Here is a 25559-nt window from a genome sequence, read left to right as displayed (position 1 = left end):
AAGAACACAAACAGAACAAACAAAATAAAGATGCTGCTGACAATTTGTCAAAGCACGCAGTGTGACAAAGTCCTTTAAGAAAATAGGTAGTCCCACTGCAGCCAACAGGAGCTAGAATGTAATTTAAATTGACCATAATCCTAGTCAAATCAGAAAATGAAGCTCAGAGACACAATAGTCTCATTTCACTTGCTAGTTGCAAATTTATTCTTGGCAGGTTCTGTAATGCACACTGAGGACCACTGCTAAAAGGCCTGTTCTAGGAAGACAAAACTGAAAGATTACCTTTGTAAATGAATTTACATTTGCATAACCCTGTAAATGAATTTACACAAGCCAATTAACCAGGTGGTACTTGACAAGCACCAAAGTAACACTGTTTCCTTTTCTAAAGCCGTTTAACATTCATTTTTTTCTTTTCCACATTTGGTATGAAAATACTTGAAGTAAAAGCAACAAGAGATAGAAGAGAGAATGAATCCTCAGAATCTCGTATTTCATTTCCAAGTTGAGCTCAGACACTGTCAGAATGTGGTAAAAGAAATGTATCATGCTAAGACACTAGGAATGGAAAGAGCACTTCTTCCTTTCCCAGCTCAGGTGGCTGTGGTTCGAAACAACTGCAAAGATACCTGTTTGTATTTCCAAAGTGCTCCTCAGCTGAATAAACACCACAAAAGGTAGATACTTGGAAAAATAGTTTGGCATAGTCTTTCGGTAAAGTAGTGAGACAACATCTTTGAAAGGATCATCAAAAGCTTCATTTATTTTATTTTTTCCCACAGAAGTAAAAAAACCAATAGAGCAACGTAGGCTGCCTACATGATAAGAAGATTTTTCTGACCCCTATTCCCTTAATATTTCTGTGTAAGCATGGCAATTTTAAGTCTATGCAGCTGGAAACCACAGTTGCCATAGAATCATTAAGGTTGGAAAAGAGCTCTAAGGTCATAAAGTCCAACCATAAACCCAGCACCACTATGCCAACTAAGCTATGTTCTAAAGTGCCACCTGGAGGTAGAGCACTTCAGGCAGCCTGTTCCAGTACCTGACAAACTTTTTCAGTAAAGAAATTTTTCCTAATACCCACTCTAAACCTCTTCTTGCATAACTTTAAGACATTGCCTCTTATTCTATCACTTGTTCTGTGGGAGAAGACACCAGCCATGACCTCAACACAGGCAGCTCCATTCAGGTAGCTGTAGAAAGCAATAAGGTATCTCTCCTCAGTCTACCCCAGGCTAAACAATTCCCTCAGCCACCCCTAGTAAAACACATGCTCCAGACCCTCCACCAGCTTTATTGCTCTTCTCTGGACACACTCCACCACCAAAATGACCTTATAGTGAGCTGCCCAAAACTGAACACAGTATTCAAGGTGTGGTGTCACAAACACCAAGTACAGCAGGAGAATCACTGTGTCAAAAAAAATTATAAAAATATGCATTGCGAAAATTCTTTTGCTATCTTCCTCACTAAAGACAGGTAAAATTATTTCCAGTAAGCACCTGAAACAGAAATGCCAAGACCTGAACACTTCAAGTCTGATAAAATATGTTTAAATGTCTATTAGACACTAGACTTTATTTATTACTGCCAGTTATAAAAAATGAATTGGCAAACTGCTTATCCACAAGTTTTCTTTTCACAACAAACTAACAAAGACACTTACATTTATTCCAAAATGTTCAGTAATCCCCCTTCCATGGTCTCCAAGAACTCCAAAGGAAAGGCTCTCCTCCAAAAATATTCTAACTTTGTACTTATACTTCAGTTTTATCTAAAACAGAGTAGATGATACAAAATACAAGCCAAGCTCATCATGATATAGTAACAACTGGGTGGGGGGAGATAAGATAAACAGAGGCATGCACAGTATGCTGAATTCGGAAAAAAATATCAGCTCTAGATTTGTGTTCAGTCATTAAGATATTTTTAAAACCTTTGAAAGTCTTCTATCATGTAAGACAAGAACAAGTTTAATAAATACTATGTACAAAAAAAAATCCTCTTTTTTTAAGATAGGCTGTCAAGTACTTTCAAGATGATGCATTTTCATAGCATTTCTTCAATTTTCTACTAGAATACAGCCTGCACATAATGCCAATTTATTATGAATAGCAAATGTTTTCCTTAGAGCCACTGTTTACGACAGCGCAGTAAGGATTTCTCTGAAACCTCATGTTATGTTTTTAAGATTTAACTATAATAGTTTAGTCTCATATGGCATAGCTGAAAACACAGTATATTTTAGACATTAAAAACTGAGATCATAGCCAGATATTAATTTTCAAGTCTCATTACATATAGTTTCAGAATCATAGTCCTGATCAAAAGTTTCAAAACAATGTATATTTTGGGACTGCCATTTCACAAATGTTCAGGAAAGCAAGAAGGTAAACAAAAAACCTGCATGCAGAGCTTTTCTGTGTAGGCTTAACAATATGATACTACTGTTTCATTAGCCACATGTTTTCATAAGTGGAGTCTGAAAGACAAACTTACCAATTCTGGAAGAGGGCAAATGTCTCCTGTGTTCATATACAATCCTTCCACTACAATAAATCTTCGAGTTACACGGGCCTTGCGAGGATTCTTCAGACAAAGATATGGTTTAAGTTCATATCAATTGTTACTTACAAGTGAAGCTTTGAAGAGTTTTTCATAGGGAGGGACAGTAATGCAAAGGGAAAGAAGATAACATCTCCTTTTCAAGTAAGGTTTTACTTCAGTTTCATCTTAATATTTATCATACATAAAAAGTTGAAATGCCTCACTGAAGTAGGTTTTACTTTGTAATAATTTTAAAGCTTTTAACTCTTTCATAAGATTTTAGGTAACTTACTTAGTAACAAATTATAGTCAATTCATTTGAACTTCATTAATAAAATACAAACAAAACAACCACGGCATGAATACTACAAATCTTGGTCCCTATCAGAGCCATCATCAATCTGAGCATTTATTTTAAAAACACAATTTATAGCATTAATAACATTCAAATAATAAAATTCAAATTAAAATATCTCCGCCTGATCTTTGTTGGATGTCTGGACAGTAGAGGCCATATGAGTATCCTGTAATGGTTTCTGTTCAGACTTCAATGGCATGATTTCAGTTTTGTTGTTTTAAAATGCCATTCCTCTGACATTTACTTTAAAGCTTATTGGTATCTTCTGACTAAGGACGATATTCCATGTTTTTTTATCTTTTAATTTTCTTGTAAAAAGATTCAGAGAATATCTATTTGACTTTTCTGAGTGGTAGGCATCAAAACTAGATACAGTCCACTCCACAAGTTGGACCAACACCAATCCTGAGATCCACCCCTCCCTAGTCAGTATGTCTTAAGTTATACATACACACATGGTCTATGTTAAGCTTGTGGCAACAAACTTTATGTCCACATTAAGCTAATTAGATTGAGAAATTTTAACCATGTAGCTAAATGAAAGCACTCTGCTCTAACAAATCAAATGTATTGCACAAATTGCATCACTAGTCTGCCAACCACATCTAAAAACTTATATAAAGATTATCTAACAAAATGTATTTTCCATGAAGGCATGTTAACTAGCATGTTTTCTATAAATCAACAATTAATCTGACCCATTACTGACTTAGACTGATGTTAATAAGACCGGTTTATGATTATGCAGTTTATCTTCTTTATTTTTTTTTAATATGCTCACACAAAATCAGCTTTCTTCCTATTGCCTGTAACTTTCCAGCATTCTGTGAGTGAAGCACATAACGGTGACAGCTAATTATTTAATAGTCATTTAAGCAAGTTATCTGTACTTGCTGATGATGATTTTAGTAGTTGCTTTGGAAAACCTTTTGTAATACTGTCAGAATGAAAGTAAAGCCATCAAACTGAATGAAAACTGGAGAAGCTTCTGAGAAGACCTTAAAGCAGTCTTCCAGTCTCTGAAGGCACGAATTCTTGACAGTGAGGGTGGAGAGAAACTGGAATAGGTTGCCCAGGGAAGGTGTGGCTGCCCCCTCCCTGGAAGTGTTCCACATCAGCTTGGATGGGGCCATGAGCAATGTGGTCGAAGTGGAAGGTGCTCCAGCCCATGGCAGAGGAGTTGGAACTAAATGATCTTTAAGGTCTCCTCCTACTAAACCACTGCATGATTCTACAGTTCCATGAAACAGACCCAAATTTTTCAAAACAGAGACTAGTTTAAGAGCTGAGTGCAAGATAGGAGAAGAAAAATCATGTTGATTTTATAAACTAAAGGGCTAAGACTAGCTGCTTTTGTGTTGACTTTACAGTGTGGCATTTGAGCTGAAAATTAACTGGAATGATTTCTTAGAAAAACCAACAAAAAAAACACACAAACAACCCACCTCTGCAATAGTACTTCAAAAAAAGAAAATAAACTCACACCTCAGTCATCTGCCTGTAAAGTATTTCTTCATTTAAGCAGGCAAATGTAAATAAATAAATATTTCTAAAGAAAAAAAAAACCTAAATTACATAGGAACATTAACTGCTCAATAAACACTTCTGAAAACCAAAGAAATGTCTATAAGCATTGCATCCATTCAATTATACAGCACAGGAAAAAAACATGGTGGACGTGGTACAAGAGGGCACAAGTATTTCTTCAAAGGAATGGTACCTTTTGATCTTCAGTTTCTTGTTCTTTCAACAGTCGTTCAAGGTCAGCCATATCATTATGCTTAAATAACTTGATGTTACTCCGAGATGCCTGTAATCCCTTCTGAATAGCAAAGCAAGAAGCTTCATCTCTGTAAAAACAGTAAGCCTTTCTAAGTTTGCACTCGGTTTAATAATTTCTTAAAGAAAGGTAGTTATTTGGACTGTCCTGCTTTTGAGCAGATATCTGTACTTAGGTGTAGTTAAAATCAGATTTATTGAAGCACCATGTGTTAGGTTTACATTTTGAAAACTTTTTTCCAAATCTTCTAAACTTTCCTATGCACTATGGCCACCAGATGCAAGCAAACACTTTTTTTCTTGATTGGGTACACTGGTCTTTTTGTATGTGACATTGGTTTATTTGAGCATAACATTCCATAGACTGGGTACAACACCATAATAATCATCCCAGAAACCTCTCTCTCCATTTGCTCTGTGTCCTTCAAAGAAGGCACAAAGATGTGCCCGTAACACACAGGTGGCCCTCCAATTCTTCAAAACCTGTATTTTAGTATCCCTTGGAAATTACTATCTCATGGTTCTAACAACTATCTGTCAATTTTAAGTGCTGGAAAAGCACATTTCTGAGCATCATGGGATATACAATTTCACAGCTGCTTAAGTCAACTATTATTTTTAAAGTGGCAACTAAATCAAACCTTCTGCACACACTAAATGCAGTAATTTCTACAAAATTGCTTTTAAACGTGGTGAGATCTTTTGTCAGTGACAAGCTGAAACAGTACAAGATAGATAAATGCAGGATGTACTGCCATCTTGAACAGTGTGCACATTTGTCATTTGTCTCATAAAAAGGATGTTCAAAGATGACCAAAAAACATGACCAAAATTCTGAAGTAACCTCTGTAAAATAAGTCATATAGGGTGCAATCCTTACACCTGGAGAAGAGAGCACTGAAGAAAGGTTTTGGTGAATACAGAATTATAACAGTGTTGTGGCTTAACCCCAGCAGGCATCTAAGCTCCACATAGCCAGGCACTGTCTCCATGGAGAAGATGTAACAGGTCACTGTCTACAAATTAGTCACATGCATCCATTGAAACGAGTAGGTCTTATATTCAAAACAGGTATTTCCTAATAATTTTCAAATTAAAACCTGTGAAATTACAGGTTATAGAAGAACTGTGGATCGTAAATATTTACAAAGGCACTAAAGGAATACCAAGGCTTAAGAAAAATCCATTAACAACTACTAAATCCAAACCTTCCTCTTTGGCTCAGAAAGTGCTGAAAATTGTTATACAGTTTCTCCTGGTTTTGTACACTTCTAGAGAAACTGACTGATTACTGTCAGGGACCAGATGCTGGGCTTGCTGAATCTTTAGCTTCACCCTGCACAACTGTTCTTATGGTATTTTATATGTATCAATATTTATTCAACTTTTCAATTTATTCCATTGCAAATAGGCATGAGGGAAACAACTATCCTGCAAGAATACTGAAAATATAGAAGTAAACAGATAAAAAGCAAATATGACTGTACAGTTTCTTAAGAAGAAAACTAGGTATTAGAATTCTGGAATTCTGTTAGTTCTCGCACCCCCAAGTTTCTGGATTGTTTTTTTTTCTGCTCAGTGCCCAAGTCTGCTCTTCTGCTACTGATAACAGCAGTAACATTTATTTGGAGAAAGATGTAACAGAAGATATTTGACCGCTATATAACAAAATACTTAACCAAAACCAACATGATTTTCTAACTAATTGCCTTAATGCAATTAACAATAGCGAAAGAGAGAAACTGAATGGAAAACTCTACTTACACAAACACAATGTCCCCTCTTTTTGAATACGCAGGAATAGCACTGGCAATTGTTGCAAATCCATATGAGTATATAATAGCTTCCTCTGTCCTCATGAATTTTGCTAGTCGTTCTTCTAATTCTAAGTGCACATCTATTTGAGAAAAAAAAAATTAAAAGATCTAAGTTTACTTGCTTTCATATCAGAAGGACTAAGTGCTTTTAGATATCAATGAGTCAAAGGAAACAGAAGTTTATTTATAAGAAGTGTATTATAACAAGTAACTTCCAAAAATCAGCTGCAACCAATGCAGCCTTAATTAAGTTGACAAGTAACTCCATATTAATCAGAAGTTTTGATAGATCTGAAAATATTTATATAATGTGGTTCCCTCCCTCATGCAGTGGCTGCATTCCTGGACTGAAGATAGGAAGAATAGTTCCTACACTCAAAACAAAAAATAGTTACAGAATTTACATCTAGTAACAAGGTCCTGTTGGCAGACTGTCAGTTCTTAGAAACTGATGCTTCCACTGCATACAGCATCGCTATCAGTGTCACAACTACCACTATACCAGAAAACTGCTGCTGTCACACTGCAATCAAATACCATCACCTGAACACACTTCAGCCAGTTGAAAAGATCATCATCCTTATTCTCAGCCTTAAGATAAATAGACACAATTACACACCTAAGCATTTCCCAAACAAATGCGTCTGAAGTGACCAGTTGGACACAAAACCCCATTAATGAAAAGATTAACAATAACACCACATGGTGAGCGGGTTGTCACTGCAGAAAGGTGACCACAATGTTAAATACTCCGCCTAAACAAAATAATCTGTACCAGACAATCTGCTACTTCAACTGTCTAACTCCTAACCACTATCTGCTTCTACCAGCAAATGTTAGTCAGAGAACAATGCCCTTTATCAAATGGAATTAACTGGATGAAGACGTCCTTGGTGTGTGACTTGAAAGATCATCATGGGCCATATGTTACCTTTTTGGAATTACTAAATGTTCACTAAAACTAAAATCAAATGAGGCAGCACCAGTTAAAAATACAGCTTCTTCAATAGCAGATGAGAAATGGTTATGTCAAGGTTGCTATTTCTAGCCAGGTACTAACAGCAAAGGTGTAGCAAGAAAGGGTTTTGAAAAGAGCTTAATTTTGCCATATTAAACAACTATATAGCATAACCTTCCCCTAGTGGGGCACACTAGACTGATTCATATATTTATACAATAAAAGTAAAAGGCCAAACAGCCTCCAAATCACAGTCAAACTATAAATATTCAACAACCTTTTGCTAATATTTACCTGAGCATCAAAAAAATCAAATGCAAAGGAATTCTCTTATATTGTTTTCCATTGGTTTTAAATAGAAACAAAAAGTTCAATCACATTATTTGAAAGTTTTGTTTTGCTACTTACCAATTTGATCCAGCTGTATTATACATTACAAAAAACATTCTGAGAAACTTAAGAGTAGCTTTTCTTCTCCAAAGTCTTCAGAAGGAAGGCTACCAATTGGAGCAATCTAATCTACTTTCAGAATATTTTTCTTTATTGTTGCATGGACTTCAGGACCAATTAAACAACCTCCATTCAGGTTTCAAAACAGGATGGATGAGCTTTGATTTTATTATTGAACGGTAAGCCCAAGAAAGATCTTTTTCTGGCAGCAAGCACCAAATAAAAGACGCTGGCCACATGGGATTTAAACCTTCCATTATGAACAATATTCAGCCAAAAATGCTCCTTCCTGAAGCCCTGTCACTAGTGAATTAACAATTACAGGAAACAAGGACTGAACTACTAATTTGAGAGCCCAGCTACCGAAACCTAATGGGGAAAAATGGGGGTTTTTTAGCATAAAATATAGCCTATATCCTTTAACAAACTGGAAAAAAAAAAAAGACCATCAGAATTAAAAATGAAAACTTGAATGCTTCTCAGAGTTTTACTCAGCTACATCCACCACTACACTGAGCAAGGGATCTGTAAAAAACATGGGCAAAAGGAATACTGTCACCAATAATGAATTAATGAATATAATCAGATTTATGTTAAGGAGAAAAATTTACAAGTCTAGTAAATTTTGCCAAGGGCAAGAGCATTTAAGTTCAGTGACATATAACATGGGGTAATGTAATAGATCATTACATAAGGGAACAAATGCTTTCTATGATAGTGAGGTTGAAAATCTTAATTAAGGCTTCACTATCATTCCATCATGAAAATTAGAACCCTACCCGGCTCTCCTTTATTACAATGATTTGCTTCAAATCTGGTTATATCATTAGGATTAGTCCAGTTTAAGTGAAAGCTGTCAACACTGCTTAGAGCAAATCTGCCCAGAGGAAGATTTCTACATCTACAGATTTCTACATAATTATGGAACATTAATAAAGCTATTATTGTTAACAGCTGCTATGAAGTGCCAGTTTAGTGCCTAACACTTATTGATCATGCAAGACAAGAACAGAAGAATTAAGACCAAATCCCTCATTATCCTTTAAATATTTTACTGCAGTCAGTCCTGATCCTCATAGTAATACCGAAATTGTGGCTGCTAAGCAATTGACAATAGTCTTAAAAAACCTTCACCATTAAGAAACTGATACAACCCTCAGCTGTCACTGTGCATAAAATAACCATAAAGATTCGAGTATCTATGAATATACTAGTTTTTAAAGCTTATCATGAGATAAAGGCATTGATGCAATTTTCAGGGATACAGCACAATGTAAAACTGCCTTAACAGGGACTCACTAAACCTATGAAATCCCTTCAAAGAGGCAGAAATGTGTAGAATCAAGCCTCCATTCAAAATAAATTATAACAGGATATCTAAATTTCCAAATAATGAGATCTTTAATATTGCTATGAAATTATCAGCCCCTAAGAGGGGTAATTCTGAGTGACAGCAATTGCCAATCATAAAAAAAATCCTATGCAGTTAAGTAAAAGTAAACTGCATAATTCTGAACACAAGACTCATTTATCAAAGTCACAGAGCACAAGAAGTTTGAGGCATACAACATTATTGATGTAACAAGTGTTTCTTATCAGAGATTCATAATCCTGAAATACTTGAATGCTTAAAGTCAAGCAAAAGTGGGAAGACGGATGTAGATGCAACAAGAACAACAGGTCTTTGTCTCAAAATTTAAATCAGTCCTCCATTACTACATCTGTAAAAGATGGTACCTCGAATAGGCGAGTATAAAATAATTTCTTCAGTAGTGATGTCATGCAGCAATACCATTATTACAGTCCTTGCTTTGTGGAATGGAGCTTTTACCGAAAAAAATTTCTGAAGCCAGTGAAGAGCAATTAAACTAAATGCAAAAGCCACATAGTTTATATCTTTTTACTTCCAAAGAGGGTAGGAAATAACCCAAAGACTCTCTCATCAGAGAAAAATCAACTTTCAGCAGGTTTGTTTTGAATAACTAGTAGACTCAAAGCAGCCCATGAGTTTCTTTGAGCTTTTCAGTGCTACTGAAAAAAAAAAGAACCTGTGTGAATTCCAACAGATCACTGCTGAACTCTAAAGGAATCTATTTTCCTAAAAGCTCTCTCCTAATCAGTGGGCTACCATCACCTTCTTTAGAAATTAATTATGGTTCTAAACTAATGAAAAATATGTAAGATTAATACTGAAAACTCAGCTTTGTTCTGACATACAGACTTCTAAAAGATAAAGATAGGTACAGCACCTCGATCACTTGAAGAACTAGCTTGATTAAATGGGAAATGTTAGTCTTGAAGTCACAGAAGGTAATTTAATGAAATAATTTGAGTGCAAACACGCTGTGAATTGCATCACGACTGCAAAGGAAGTTCACAATATGATGAGTTTTAGCCAGCAACCGTGCACCTATTCCTGTATTACTCTTTGGTTTTCATGGAATATTTCAAAATACCAGTGCACATAAAGAATTATTTCCAGAGGTTCACATTTTACAACCTACTATTTCTTAAAAGGAATAAAAAGAATCCCTTAGCAACACCTGCTTTCATCAGGTTTCACCTCTTAATTACAACATTCAAATCGTCAGTAAAGGAAATCTCCATTCTGACTAAAGCATTAGATAAACTTTAATAACTTTATCAAAGAAATCAGACTGCCCTCTTGTGGTCTGCTCAGAAACTTACTACTACTAATTTACACTAAAAATTCACCATGCATTAATAAATTCTACTGTTTATGTTTTCTTTCTACATTAGTGGCCAAAACTAAAACAGATTATATTTAACTTTGCAACTGTCCTCCAAAAAGAGCATTAGAAAGAGTAAGAAAAACACATAAAATGACAAAGAAAAATAGCTACGAAGAATAAAATCTACCAGTCTTTAACAATTACTGTAAAATGTGTTTGTAATTGTTCTTCACTGTGATAGAAATTATGTAGAGCTTATATACAGGACTATTTTGGCTGACTTGCCAAAGCAATCTGAAGAACTTAAGGCAGATCAAAAGAAGTTACTCACCAAAAGTACCATAGAATCCCCTAGGTCCACATGTGCCAACACCGTATTTCTTCAGAGATGCCTGGGCTGCATTCTTTAACAGAAAAGAACTACACTAAATGTTTATTTCTACACTACCTCTATTAACTCCTCTATATCGTTCATGTTGACAATTACATAGCAATGTACACAGGCCACTTCTTGCATCATGTAACAAGACCTGCTTTAGTAATAATGTAGTTAAGTCTATGGCTTTATTTAACATCAAAACTATGTTAGAGCAGTGTTTTACTACCATTCATTGTATTCTAATGATTAAGGACTAATCTAGATTGATAATCAGCTACTACACAGCAAATACAACAGATTAAACTTCAGAAAAAAAGACAAAATTATAAGGCTAATAATCTTCCTTCCTACTTCATAAGTATACTTCCTTGACAATATTTGTACCTCCTTAAATCATTCCTAATTTCAAGACAATGCACAAAGTAGAAGGAATAATCATATAAATACAATAACTGGAAGAACTCACCTTAACTTTTTCATTATCCAAAAGCCCAAGAAAGTTAAATGATGCAAAGTTTACACATTTCTTGCCATTAACAGTGATTATATGGGTAGGAGGTCTGGAAAAAAAAAAAAAAAAATCACAGACCTATTGTTATGAATAAACAGTTGCCATTTTCATAAGCAGTCAAAAAAATAGATTTTTTTTTTAACAGTTTTTTTACAGGGGTAAAAGGCACAGTTTTTTCAAGCTTCCCCCTTTCCATGAATTTTCCATCTGCCAAGCTCTACATAAGTTCAGAAAAAATTACAAATATACTACGATACTCAGCAAATACCTTCCTACGCTACTATTAATCTACAATTTACTCCTGACAAAGATGCAGCCCTCATAAAAAACATGGCCACACTTCACTATCAGAACTTTACCCAGCCTTCTTCTTCAAAAACCACTCATGGTTAGGCAGAAAACACAGATGGGAAAGCATAGGCCAGTGAATAATTATATCCAGAATACAGTTGCTAACAGCACGACAAATTATTCCTTGTAATGTCAATAAAAACAGTTTTTTGCAAAAGGAAAACAGTGAAACACCCGATTTCTTCGTAATTCTATGTATCTCATCTAGTATAACACAGTTCATTTGGTATCATAGTTAGGGAAAAAAATTATGAGATAGATTGATCCAGTTGAAACTGAATAAAATATAATTTGAAGCTATATTAAAAAATATTTTAAAAATACAACAACTCATAAGCAAGATCTTCAAAATTTGTGTCTATAAGGATCAAAAGCACTTCATATGTACTTGGACCTTCTCTCAATTGCATCTCAAGTGTTGCACATACTGAAAAATTCAACAAAGAATATAATAAAGTTAAAAGCCAGATGACTAGTGCCTTTTTATTTTAAAGCAAAACAAGAAAAAGCATGAGAATTTTGCAGTCACGCTGTCTGAGAAAAGAGTTATATTTTCTGAATGAGATATTGTATAACTGAGCTTTATTGCACAGATTAGTTCACAGGCTAAAACAAGAAGCAACTAATTTCTGAATTGTCACTAAGCTATCTGTAACTTCTTCGCTGCTGATTTCAGACTGGTCACTTTTTTAGTGTGACCAAGTCTTTTTGTAGATGGCATTGCTTATCACTTGGCAACATTATGGGATTATGCGAGTGTTCAGCAGAAAGGATCATATGAACATTATACAAGGTAGTTTGTGCCTTTTGAGGGCAGAGGAACACTGCCTCCTGCACAAAGTGGATCAAAATTTTTAATTAAATTTAGATGTAGTTATGAGTGATTATGAGCTTATCCACATTGCTGCAAATACTCAATATTAAACCACCACATATTAAAATTATTATACTTGTGTAAATCACCAGTCACAGTAAGCATTAACACATGAAAAAGACTAAAAGAAAACTATTAGCATCAATGGGGTCCCCTGAAAATGCTCATAAAAAGTGGATAGATATACACTTGAGCTGAAATCGGGATGCAGAGAATTTAATTTCTGGATAAATCCTGAAATGTGTGTTAAGTTACAATCTTTCAGCTCTTGTCAACTTAATACCTTCCCCTAAGGTGCTCAAACAATTAAGATTGTTTAAATCTCACAAGACAAAATGCAAAGTTTCCCCCATAGCCACTATTAAGTTAACAGTTAACATTCTGTCACAATACATTCCCTAGCTGTAAGAACTGGGGAGGTCTAAATAATTTAAACATTTTCTGTATCAATCTATATTTTTTTCAGATTATTTTAAAACATCCAATATTCTCTGGAACTCTCCAGCTCATTTCAAAATTCTGAACAATAACAATCGTTCACATCATAGCTTGTTAAAATAGGAATTCCTTTTCTAAGGCAGACTTTTCTGTGATGGCAGAAACATCAAGATGGACCTCCCTATGGCAGCAAGTAATTGTGCTGTCATTAAATTATTATAAATTATTACTGTCTCTAGAAGGATATTAAGAATGCTTACACTGTGTAAGCTACTAACATAAATGTGAAGCTTGTAAAAAAACTTTCAAAGCAATTTTTGAAATATTGTCTTGCCCAAGTCAGCAGAAAAATTTAAAAGCTTTGTAACACACAAGAAAGTAATGCCAAGACATAATTTCCTTACAAAACAACTTCACCATCGAGCACCTCCACTTCTGCTTATCCAAAGAACAGCTTTTCAGAAAGTGCCAACTGATTAGTCTCAAAATCAGTTCCTTCTGAACTGTGATGACAGTTTGCCCCCCAACCCTAACACAGAAGGTGCCAGTAGCCACTTTTTGGAGGTCTAAGTCTACATAGTCAGAAAAAAAGAAGCAAATTACTACCAAAAAAATACAGACACAATAAACTGCCCTTCCCTGCACTCACAATATTAAAAAAAAAAAAAAAAAAAAAAAAAATAGCACATTTTAAAATAAGAAATAATTTTACAAGATAACATTGATAATGTTGTAAAACCAAGGCCATCTTTTCAGGGGCAAATTCAGTCTTGCTATCTAAAAATGAAAATAATTTATTGAAAGTTTTAAGGATATGGAAATGCTTGGTAAGAAATATGACTAAATATATGGACATCGAGTATTAGAGCTGAAATAAACAACAGAATTTATTTTGATTATGTTTACCCTGAAACAATATTGTAGTTGAGAGCAGGGTGTTCTTTTGGTACAGAAGGTACAAGCGGCTCTGGCTGCCATTCTTCAATCAACTCTTCTTTTTCCTGAACAGGAGGAAAAAAAAAAATACTGCTCAAAAAGGATTTCCATTAGAAAAGACATTAAATGCTAACAAAAAGTTGTCAATAGTCATATGAGAAATTATATACTCCATCATGTGTCAACTTTCTCAGACACTTAGGATTATTTTATCTCAGTTGTCTTTGACTGAGGGACTCTGAACTTTTCAAAGGGAACAAGGTATAAAGACAGTACAGTTGTGCCTGTGCATTAAAGATATCATGATACAATTATCAAGAGAAAAGGTATTAATTTGGTGTCCCTGCCAAACTGTAATGAATACTGTTTCATTCAATATATTAATTATAAAAGCCTCCTCTACTATTTATGTAATTGAATACAAATTACACAATAATTGAATACAAACTGCCTTGCTTTATATTCTCAAGTCTTCAACAGTACTGTTTAAACAACTGTGGCATTAAAACACCAAAGTAACACATACTTGAGCAAGACATAGTGGATGAAAGCTGCCAAACGCTAAAGAAATGGTAACAACCACTACTAAACCAGGCATCCCCAATCTAACCATGGAGGAACATTCGCTGCACATTTATTTTCAAAGTGCTCTGAACAATTTGGAAAACCTCAGTTAGATGATTTTACAAAGGACATACAATAGACCACCATAATAGGTGCATTACACAAGTTCCACATAAATTAGCAACCACTCAGGCAGACAACCAAAATGATCCTTCATACCATGAAAGAAGACCTTTGCTTGAAGATTATTTATGAGTACAGCAAGACACACCTGCGAGCCTATTTATTAACACACTAACTTTGAATGGTACGACTGCAATGGGTTTCTACTAGTCTATTATCTCAAAAAGCAGTAGAATATTTAAGAGCATTTATTTAAAAACCTAAGTATAAATTCTCCGATTGATTTTTGAAACACCATAGCAATACCATTTTTCACTTCTATTTTTTCCAAATCCACTTTCAAAGCATTCAAAGTACAAAATTAAATTAAGATATGAAACATTCAAATGCAAATTACATGCAACAGTTCAAAAAGTCTCCTGCATTTTCATCACTTTCCTTTACTAAACTAATTAATAGCTTTGTTTCTAGGTTTTTCCAGAGTATTAATTACCCAGGGGCGGAACAAAGGTTAATTTCAAAACACAAAAAGTACACTTTACTAGACCTGTAATTCTGAAAAGAGAATTTTTATGTGAGCAGTCACTTGTGTTTCTAATATTTTGCAGATGTACTTTAAAAATATTTTAATTTAGCTTTATTTAACATCTCTAATTGAAATTTAAGGTATGGGGCATACACTTTAAAGGAAATAAAATAAGTTCCACTAATAAGTGCAATAGAACTGAAATACTTTTCAGTTTCTGAAGTAGCTACACTTATATTAGAAAAAATGGTTATCTTCTTTAGCCACCATAGGACAGATCCCAGTTGGAGCTTTGCACAGTTTTTCATATGTTGAAATACCGTTGCATATATTAAGGCAAGCATTGAAGTAGGAGATTTTGTTAATTTACCCTGTACTAGTGCCATTCACAGTATGTCAACAGCCGATTTTAATGCTTCAGTTAAAAAAAAATTCAAACAAATAACTGAGCACCAGAGAACAGAACAATAATAAATTAAGCTGTAAACACCACTGACAACTAAATTACTGTCTGCCATTATCAAACCGTATGATTCATTTAGCACATACCTCAATAACTTAATGGGAGAAGATTACCAGATTATATGCCCTACAAGGTTTAACATGCAACACTGAATCAAAATAGGGGAAAAGTAGAACAGAAATTCCGCTCAATCTCAGAGCAGAATCACAACCATAAGCCTGTATGCTAAACTCCCGTGATCCAAAGACAGAGCAATAATTCCATCCTTGTCTCAGAACAGGTACTAGTGTGCAACTCTATACTGTATTGCTGTTCGGGGAAAAAAAAAAAAAAAAAAAAAATTAAATATGTAATTTAACACTAAGCACACTGTTCCAGAGCTCTACAAGCCAGGAGCTGCTTGTAGCTCTCTCCCAGCTGCTGATATGTTGCTGTTCCTTGAGCTGGCATAGTCAGTTACAAAACTATAGTCAGATAATCACCTTATTCAGAAAGGATCCAGATGAAAAGTAACTAGCAAAAGCAGGATCAATATAGCTAAACTAGGTCTCACAACTAAGTGGTCCCAGCCTAAATTGGCTGATGCTACTGTGAAACCATAATCCAAGTTACGGTTGCCTTGTAGAATCTTTTAACTTTCAATGAGTCAGAAAGACTTCAGAAAATCAGAAAACAGGATGCATCTTCATACAGCCTTTACTCTGCTCCTAAAAACGGTGCTGAAAGGCTCAAAATCCCTGATGTGTGGTGTAGATTGCATCAACAAATTCATGTTTACTTTAGAGCAGTGTCAGGCTATTCTTCTTCCCTTTGTTTTTTGATGTTTTTCATTTTAATAAGGAAGAAAAATAAATCAGGTGAGAACTAGTACAGTCTGTCAGTTATGGAGTGGTAGGAGAAGCATTAGACAACACCAAACGCCTAGAGGGGAAGGACTTGGGAAGCATGTTTTTCCTTGAACAGGTTTTACACAACACCATGCAAAAGCAGAGCAGGAAGAATAACACGCATTTTCTTCAAAGAATAACATACCTATCTTTAATTTTTTTTAATTAAGTGTAGAAATTATCAGCAAGCAATTTAGCAACTGATTCACAATCAATTAACTTTTTTTTTTGCTGTGAAGACTAGCAGAAAGAAAAACTATATAAGGACAGTAACTACAACAAATTAGCGTAGTAAAATTGCAGTTGACATCCTCGATATACAGTTGATTCACTTCTCCTGAATTTGCTGCATCGGAAATACCCACCTGTTGAAAAGAACAGACTCAAAACTTCTCATTTCCCCTCTCTCAGGCTGTAATATGTGAACTCATCTCACAGCTTTTCCACTTTCCCTTTTATAATTCTGCTATATAAATGTCAATTTTACATCATTGTAAAATGTATTTTTATTACTAATACACAATGCACATGAAAATAAAAGATATTAAATGTTTTTAAGTACCTTTCATGTATTATAATAGGCAAACCTATGTATACATTTGTGCATATAAGCATTTTAAATGCATTCATCTAAATACACACACATAGAGAAATAAAATGGATTTGGTGGCTGTATTTTGATAGTTGCAGATTTTGCTTTTTATACATCAGATACTTTGTGTAAGAGAAACACTTGGGTGTAAAACTGCCTTGTTGACCATTTCTTAAGAAAAGGCAGCAATTATGTCCACAAAGACAATAAGCTACCATTAGTGTTTTGAAATACTGTCAGATATGCTTATCTGTCAATATCTAATAGATTAATATCCAAAGATTAATAATACTATTTGCATTTGCTGTTCCTCCAATAACAGGTTATTATATGGTACTTATAGACTCATGCATATACCAGCCTGGTATAAATTGGCACAAACAATGGACATGACAGTTTGAAACCTCTTTTTCAAACTATGCTAATAGTTAAGAGCATCATTACCTAAATAAGGAGTCTAGGGTCAAAGTGACTGAAAAACTTTACAAGAGAAGACAGCACCTGCTCTTCCCTGTAGAACAATATCTAATCAATCTTTGAATGCTCTTCTTGCAAGAGAGAGCCCATGTGGCACAGAGTACCTCTCAGTCATGTGCTGAACATTTGTCTCCAACAGGAAATTTTCAGCCTCCTGACTCATATCACTCTAATAAAACTGTTTCCATGCTAGTACTGCAGTGAAAATTCTAAAAATGAAAGAAAACAGCTATTGCCCCCATCCACAAATGGTAAGACATGGCTCCTTGGAGGACTTCAGAGATTTTCAGAGAAAAGCTCAGTATAATTTCCTGCAGAATAAAAGACACGTATCTGGACAGGACCTTCCTTTCACACAAATGACTGCTGGCTGGAGAGTGAGCTTGTAGCTAAATGATGCCATGCAATCTCCTGCAGCCAGCTCCAGTCCTCAGAGGAAATTAGTTGCTTTTCTGTAGATTTTTTTTTTGTGTGTGTGAAAAGTTCACAAAAATCTCTGTTGTCTGTCCACAGACTTCTCTGTACTTCCCCAAATCCCAAATTATCACAGAATCATCACAGAATGGTTTGGGTTGGAAGGGACCTTTGAGATCATCAAGTTCCAACACCCCTGCATGGGCAGAGACACCTTCCACTAGACCAGGTTGCACAATGCTCCATCCAACCTGGCCTTCAACACTCCCAGGGAGGGGGAAGACACAACTTCAATGGGTAACTTGTTCTGGTGTCTCATCATCCTCACAGTGAAGAATTTCTTCCTAACGTCTAACCTAAATCTCCCCTCTTCAAGTCTTGAACCATTTCCCCATGTCCTGTCAATACAGACCCATGTAGAAAGCCCTATCCCAGCTTCTGCAATCACAGAATAGTACGTTACCTCCTTAGTTAATAATTTGGGATATTTCATTATTGGGAACAGAACCAATAGGAATACCTACAAACACTGTTACTAAAGGACGACAGATGGCCAGCTGAAAGCCAATTCCTGCACTGTACTCTTGCTAAACCCCGAACCCCTTTCAGGGTGGATTTCTTCACTGTCTTAGAAGTGTGACTCCTAAGTGCACCAGGTTGCACAATGTAACACCTGGATCCCCAGGACAGACTTGTTTTGACAGATCACATTAAGATGGCTGTGCAATAGTGGTATTCTTCAGTAGTAATTATTATGCTGAGCCAGCATCCCCAACAAGAATTCACAGAGAAACTCCAAGTATCATTACATGAGTAGCTGACATAAAAGTTGCCTGTGCTGGCCTGTCTTCAGTACCTGTACCTATGTTACCTAGTATTACTTTATAGTGTGGTAGACTGGACACTACAGCATGGGTCAAACTAGAACAACAAATCAGAAAGCAAATACTTTCCCATATGACAGAAAGCTCCTTACTGAATAGCTGGCACGTTACTAGATGCAGCTCAAAACACACACAGAGGCCTTGCTGTTTGGGAACCCATATTGTATGAAACAGACTGTACTGGGTCTGGCTGTGATGGTGTTAAATTTCTTCATAGCAGCTTGCGTAGCACTGTGCTTTAGATCTGTGACCAAACCCAGTAATGTTGTAGCTCTTGCTGAACAGTGTTAATACAGTGTCCAGGACTTGTATTTCTCATGCTAGCCCCAAGCAAACGGACTGGGGAGTGTACAAGAGACTTGGAGAAAACACAACCAAGTAAATTACCCAAACTAACCTAGCAGATATTCCATACCACAATGTCACATTCTGCAACAAAAAGGAAAAGGGGGCACTTAGGAAAGTTAGTAATCTTTTGCTCAGGAACTGGCTGCATGCTGGTTCATGCATGGAAGGTAGTAAGTGACTGTTTTCATATCATTTTTTTCTTTATTTCTTTCTTCTTTCAGTTCTCCTTTGCTTATAAATAATTTTATTTTCACTCACAGGTTTCCTTTCTTTTACTCTTCTTTTCCTATTCCAGGTTCTGCACAACCCCATGCAAGGCTACAGGCCTGAGGAAGAGAGGCTGGAAAGCTGCCCGAAGAAAAAGACCTGGGGGTGCTGGCTGAACAGCAAACTGAACACTAGCCTGAAGTGTGCCCAGGTGGCCAAGAAGGCCAACAGCATCCTGGCCTGCACCAGAAATAGTGTGGCCAGCAGGACTAGGGAGGTGATTATCCCCCTTGCACTTGGTGATGGTCAGGATGCACCTCAAATACTGTGCTCAGTTTAGGGCACTACAAGAAGGGCATTGAGTTGCTGGAGGGTGTCCAAGGAAATGCAAATAGGATGGTGAAGTGTCTGGAGCACGAGCCCTGTGAAGAACAGCTGAGGAAACTGGTATTTTTCCAGTCTGGAGAAGACCAAGAAGAGACCTTATTGCTCTCTACTGCCATCTGAAAGGAAGTTGAGGTGAAGTAGTAGTTGGTATCTTCTCTCACATAACAAGTGAGAGAAAAAGAGGAAATTGCCTCAGGCTGTGCCAGAAGACATTTAGATTGGATATTGTATTAAAAAAAATTACTGAAAGAATGGTCAGGCACGGGTAGTGGCACTCCTAAGACAGTGATGGAGTCACCATCCTTGGAGGTTTTAAAAAAAATCTTGTGGACATGGCACTTCAGGAAATGGTTTACTTGGTGGTGTTGGGTTGATGGCTGGACTTGATGATTTTAGAGGTCTTTTCCAACCTTAACGATCCTATGATTCCTCTACACTACACCCCAAAAATAAAGGAGGTCTTTCCACAGCAATTACCTACATTGTAGAAAAGGACATGGAATCACTCCACACCTCTGATGTATCAGTTTGCTTAACTCCTCCAACTGTGGAAGATATATTTACACTTTCACTTCACTGTCACATCTATGTTTACTTTCAATAAACTATCTGTAGACAAGATGCTGTCTTCCAAATACAGTTCTTCCCAAAGAAGACACTGCTTTTATCTTAGAGGTTAACAGTAAACCCAACCAGACTAACTTAAATCTGCTTCATAACCAGCCCACTTGAACCAATCAGACCAAAGAGCATTCCCCCATACTATTCTTTTTGCCATCAAGGCACAGGTAACTAAGAACTATAGTTGTTGATTTATTTAAGAACTCAAGTCCAAACACTCTGCTGTAATATAGCTTCTAGCACTCTGCAAACTTTTTTCTTCCATGCCTTGGAACAGTGACTCAATGTATCCAGTATCTATAAAATGCCGTTCTTGATCACACTGGATTTTTGCTACTATTCACAATCCTTTCCATCCCCCGAGCTTAATCAAGCTTGCATCAATCTGATCAAAAGTATCACAGTAATAACATACTGGTATGCTTCTACTCTTCAGAAAGCTTGCTACTGCTGTTCTGTCACCGAACTTCTCTGTTGTCCTCCAGCAAAAGTAGGACTGTAAGTGTAAGCCATTTCCAAATGTTCTGCTCCCTCCTGACCAGATTTTAACCCCTTGTTTCCACTGAGCTGCAGCAGACCAACTGCATATGCAATCTCCCAATTGCTCGTTGTGCCCAATTAGGAAGATACGGAACAATTTACTTCCCAGTACACTATTCCAGATTTGTCTGAGCACCTTCTTTAACACCTCAGTTTCAGCAAAACAGTTTGACAGAAAATAAGATAAAGGGAAAATGGATGGTGGTTACATTGAAGATGCACATAAGAAGTATCTGAGTGTAATCCTTACTTTGTGAGGAAGACATATGTTTCAGTTTTTTCGGGTCAATAATTATGCAACATAGAAAAGAGGCTTTTCTCACCATCTACTTCCGAGAGAATGAATCTTCCAAAAGAAAATTTATCCTTCAAAATACCAGATATCAAAACCACATGATACAAGAAAATTCTACTAAATGAACTATCACAGTTTATGGATGGACAAGTAGCATCTACTTTAAAGCCACCTCATCCACTCCTAGATGATCTGAACATTCTTATCAAAGGCAGCAAGCCTCAAGAATCCTTGGATCAATTCAAACCCTTCCGAGTACAAAACTGAACTGGCCTTTTCGGAGTCCTCCTCAGCTCACTTCTTGCCTTCAGTATTAAATGTCTCAAATAAATACATACTACAGTGGTCCCTAAGAATACCCCAAGCTTGCTCAGCTTAGCAAGTAGTCCTCAAAAGAGGGTACTGCCTGTGGCTTTACTCACTTTTACAGCCCTGTACCTATAGACCCTACACCCTGTTCACTGATGCATTAAGCCAAAACACAGATGCTTCGTGTGTATCCTCAGTGAGACTTAAGATCAAAAAGTAAGCAAAAGCACGATATAGTTGGGAATGACATGGCAAAATACTCTGTTTCACAAATCTTACTCAGTACCATGACAAAATTCTGGCGTCTCATCCCATTCGTAAAGGATACTGTTGCTCTGAAGCTCAGCAAACTAAGCTTGTTTATTGTAGGAGACTTCAGATCAAACTCTCAGGTACGCAGCCTGCTTTTCACACTGATCTACAGCACTATAGCTCACCTTTGAGAATAATGAGCAAGTCCTTGTTCACCTCACTATTTTCACAATCTGAGAATGCATCCAACCATATGATAGGACGGTTTGGGTGGGAAGGGACCTTTACGATCATAAAGTACCAAACTCCCTGCCATGAGCAGGGACATCTCCCACTAGACCAGGTTGCTCTAAGCTCCATCCAACCCAGACTTGAATGCTTCAAGAAAATTGTGCATCCACAACTTCCCTGGGCAATGTTTATGTGTCTCAGCACCCTCACAGTAAAGAACTTCTTCCTAGTGTCTAAGCTAAGTCTGCCCCCTTCCATTTAAAGCCATTACTCCTTTTTTAAATGCCCTTGTAAAAAGACCCTCTCTTCAGGCCCTGGAATACATCCTTTGAATATTTACAAGGGCAGCCTCTGACAATATGCAGTAAGCCCAGTTACACAAACTAGTCCAAAATATCCAAACCAAGTTCTTGTCACTCCTCATAGTCTTCAGAGAGAAGTCAGGGATAAATTTCTGTATTCAAAATCAATTCCAGTGTGGGATTTTTTTTGAGAAAATTATATTGCAAAAGAAGAAAAATGCTGCTAAACTATAAAGCTTTCTGGAAGACACTTAACACATACAGGCTGATAATTTTCCCACTCTCTGCATTCTTATTGTTAATTTCATTTGCTGTGGGGTTTTTTAGTATATTTTCTTTAAAATAAAGCCATCCGCTGAGGAGATGTAATGCCAGCTTTTCATAGCTTAGCAATCACAGTCACATCAGCTCTTTTATATTTCCTCAGACTCTCAAACATTGCTACTTTAAGAGCATCTCAGAAGTAAAGAGTTTCTTAGTTCAAAGTAAGTTTACCCTTTGAAGCCTTAAGAAAAAAACAGCACAACTTTGATGTAGCCATGGTTCTACATCAAAATATATCAATAGCTACAAACTGTTTCTCTAAAGAAAAATATTTTTCTACCATACCTTGGATGTTAGATCAGATCGTTCTTGAAGCTTATAAGTCTTGGAGAAAAGAAGTCTGATTATCCATAGAATTAAAATTCCTTCCAAAATGAGATGGTAAGCAGGAGCCTGAAAACAAAAGGACAAAAATAAACCTACACAGAATTCTATTTATATCAGTATGACAGTGCAACAGTTTTGTCTCTACTTGCACATCCAAAAAAAAAAAATCTGATGTATCAGCTGATATGTATTTCTAAATCTGTAAAAATTATAATTATTTGAAAGTGGATTGCTTTGCAACTACTACTCATACCTGTTAACTTGAGCTTGAATGGATTTATTCTGTTGTCAATAACTAAGGCACACTCGAAACTAGTAAGTGGTTTCACTTCTACATAAATTTAATATTGTGAGGAAAGGCAGATAAGCCATACAGGTTGCATCAGCATCTTTGAAGGCAGAAAGCTTTCACAACAATAAGTCTACCAAGAGCTTGAAATTCTGTGTTATCTACACACACCTACTTACTTCACTCCCACATTCTTAAAACCTCTAGTCCATCACCAGAAACAGCTATTATTATTTACAAAGAAACTATTCTTATGGCCCAATTTTTGCTTGTTTTACAGACACTTGGAGCAGGTATAAACCAACACAGTCACCAGAAGCAGTTTTGCCCCAGTGTCATTTACTCTTGGGGGGACACAATATTTAGGAATATATACAGCACACCAGAATATATACAGCACAAAGAGCTGATCCATGTTAAAAGCCTCTTGGGGTGCTTGAAGGGAGGTCTGGCAGCACAGCTAGTTTTAAGTAAATGTATAATTATGGCATCAGCATTTGGCACCAAGTTTTAATGACGGGTTTAGCTGTTCCATTTCAGAAAGGCTCCTGTCTACTCTGTGCATTTCTACTACTTTTAAAAGATTCAAAGTGCACACACACTAGTAGAAGATCTCCCATACATCAAGGCTTCCTAGTGGGATCTGACCTGCCAGTAAAGAATGTGAAATGCATCACACATCTAGAAACTTAAGAAAACCAAATACAAGTTTCTGAAAACAGTAAGGAGTCCCATGGCATATCAAACTACAAATAATTAATTTATAATTTGCAGAGTACTTCTTGGTTCATATTAAGGATACATATATACACCATGACATCTAAAGAACACATAGTACAATAGCAGAAGAAGTCAAAACTACTTCCCCATGCTTTTTAGTGCCTACAATTATCCTGAAGTCTGAGCACTAGAGTGTGCTGCCAGCTTCAGTAGTTATGCATTTTTGTATTTAAGCTGCAAACACTATTTTGAATTATTCAAAAAGTCACAAACCTGTGCAACGGGAAGGAAACACACCATTGACTGCATATCATCAGTACACTATTAAAAAAAAAGTCGGGATACAAACATGCCATGCAGACCCCCTCCAGGAAAGGATACAAGCATAAACATTTAAGGTTTTCTTCCTTTGTAAATAACACTGTAAGTTACAAACCGTGACTTCACGCTCACAGAACACTGTGACTCTTATAAGGTTTACTGCTATGGTGTACACCTTAAATGAAGGTGCACACACCGAAAAACTAACCAACTGCGTGCACCTGCTTTCCCAGCACATTACCGCGGTGCACATACCTAAACTCATAATTTGGCAAGTGCAGCCTCAAGCAGGACGCACGGATCCCTGTCTCCCAAAGCCATGCAGCCCGGCACGGCACCACCTTCCCAGCCACCACCCTTCCGCCTCCACCGAGCGAGGCTCCCCGGTTGCCCGCCCCGACCCGGGCCGTGCTCTACCTTCCTGCTCCTCCATCCTAAACCAGCGGCCGACGAACCAGGCTCCCTCCCCCAGACTCACCACTCCGACAGGCGCCCGGGAGCCCCCCTCCGCCTTGAGGCGGGTCGGCTCGGCTCGGCTCGGTTCGGGAGTGGAATCCCTTGGGCACACCCACCCCCTCACTCGACTCCCGCCGGTGAATACCCGCCGCTCGGCCCTACCCCAGCCGCCCCGCGCCGGCGGTGGGACACCGGGCACGCCTGGGCCCACGCCTCAGACCCACCTCGTAGAAGGCCTGCACCATTTCCACCAGCACCCACTGCTGCCCCATGCCCGCCGCTGCCATCACCGCTCCCTCCCCTTTCCGCCTCTTCTGCCCGGCCCAGGAGCCGGCGCCGCCGCCGTGCGCTGGCGTGAGGGGCGGGCCCAGAGCTGCGGGAGAGCTCCCCCTGCGGCCCGGAGGGGGCAGGACAGGGCAGGGCAGGCGGCGGGCGGCCCGTTAGAGGCCGGGTGTGAGCAGCGAGCAGCAAGTTGAACCGGCACAGGCGGAAAAACCGGGAGGCACCGATGTGTACATCCCCATGACAGTTCAAACCCGGTCCTGTTTGTTGGAAGTGCTGTCGTAATCTTGGTGCCTGTCTCTCTCCACACCCAGATATATC

General features: G+C 37.3%; 1 protein-coding gene across 1 annotated transcript in view; it reads right to left on the bottom strand.

The window, feature by feature from the left end:
• Nucleotides 1–25331, bottom strand: part of SPTLC1 (serine palmitoyltransferase long chain base subunit 1) — a 36765-nt gene extending 11434 nt beyond the window's left edge. Inside the window, exons 1-9 of the mRNA XM_071731430.1 lie at nucleotides 25181–25331; nucleotides 23129–23236; nucleotides 14068–14162; nucleotides 11454–11547; nucleotides 10940–11012; nucleotides 6455–6587; nucleotides 4632–4761; nucleotides 2506–2595; nucleotides 1673–1780 (exon numbers count right to left, since the gene is read on the bottom strand). Of these exons, the coding sequence (XP_071587531.1) occupies nucleotides 1673–1780; nucleotides 2506–2595; nucleotides 4632–4761; nucleotides 6455–6587; nucleotides 10940–11012; nucleotides 11454–11547; nucleotides 14068–14162; nucleotides 23129–23236; nucleotides 25181–25243 (894 nt within the window). The 5' untranslated portion in view covers nucleotides 25244–25331. The remainder of the gene's footprint in view (nucleotides 1–1672; nucleotides 1781–2505; nucleotides 2596–4631; nucleotides 4762–6454; nucleotides 6588–10939; nucleotides 11013–11453; nucleotides 11548–14067; nucleotides 14163–23128; nucleotides 23237–25180) is intronic.
• Between the last annotated feature and the right edge of the window lie 228 nt (nucleotides 25332–25559).

This window comes from Heliangelus exortis, chromosome Z (assembly GCF_036169615.1).
Source record: "Heliangelus exortis chromosome Z, bHelExo1.hap1, whole genome shotgun sequence".
Lineage (NCBI taxonomy): Eukaryota > Metazoa > Chordata > Aves > Apodiformes > Trochilidae > Heliangelus > Heliangelus exortis.
Note: the sequence above shows the minus strand (reverse complement) of the source record. Positions and strands in the feature narration are given on the sequence as shown.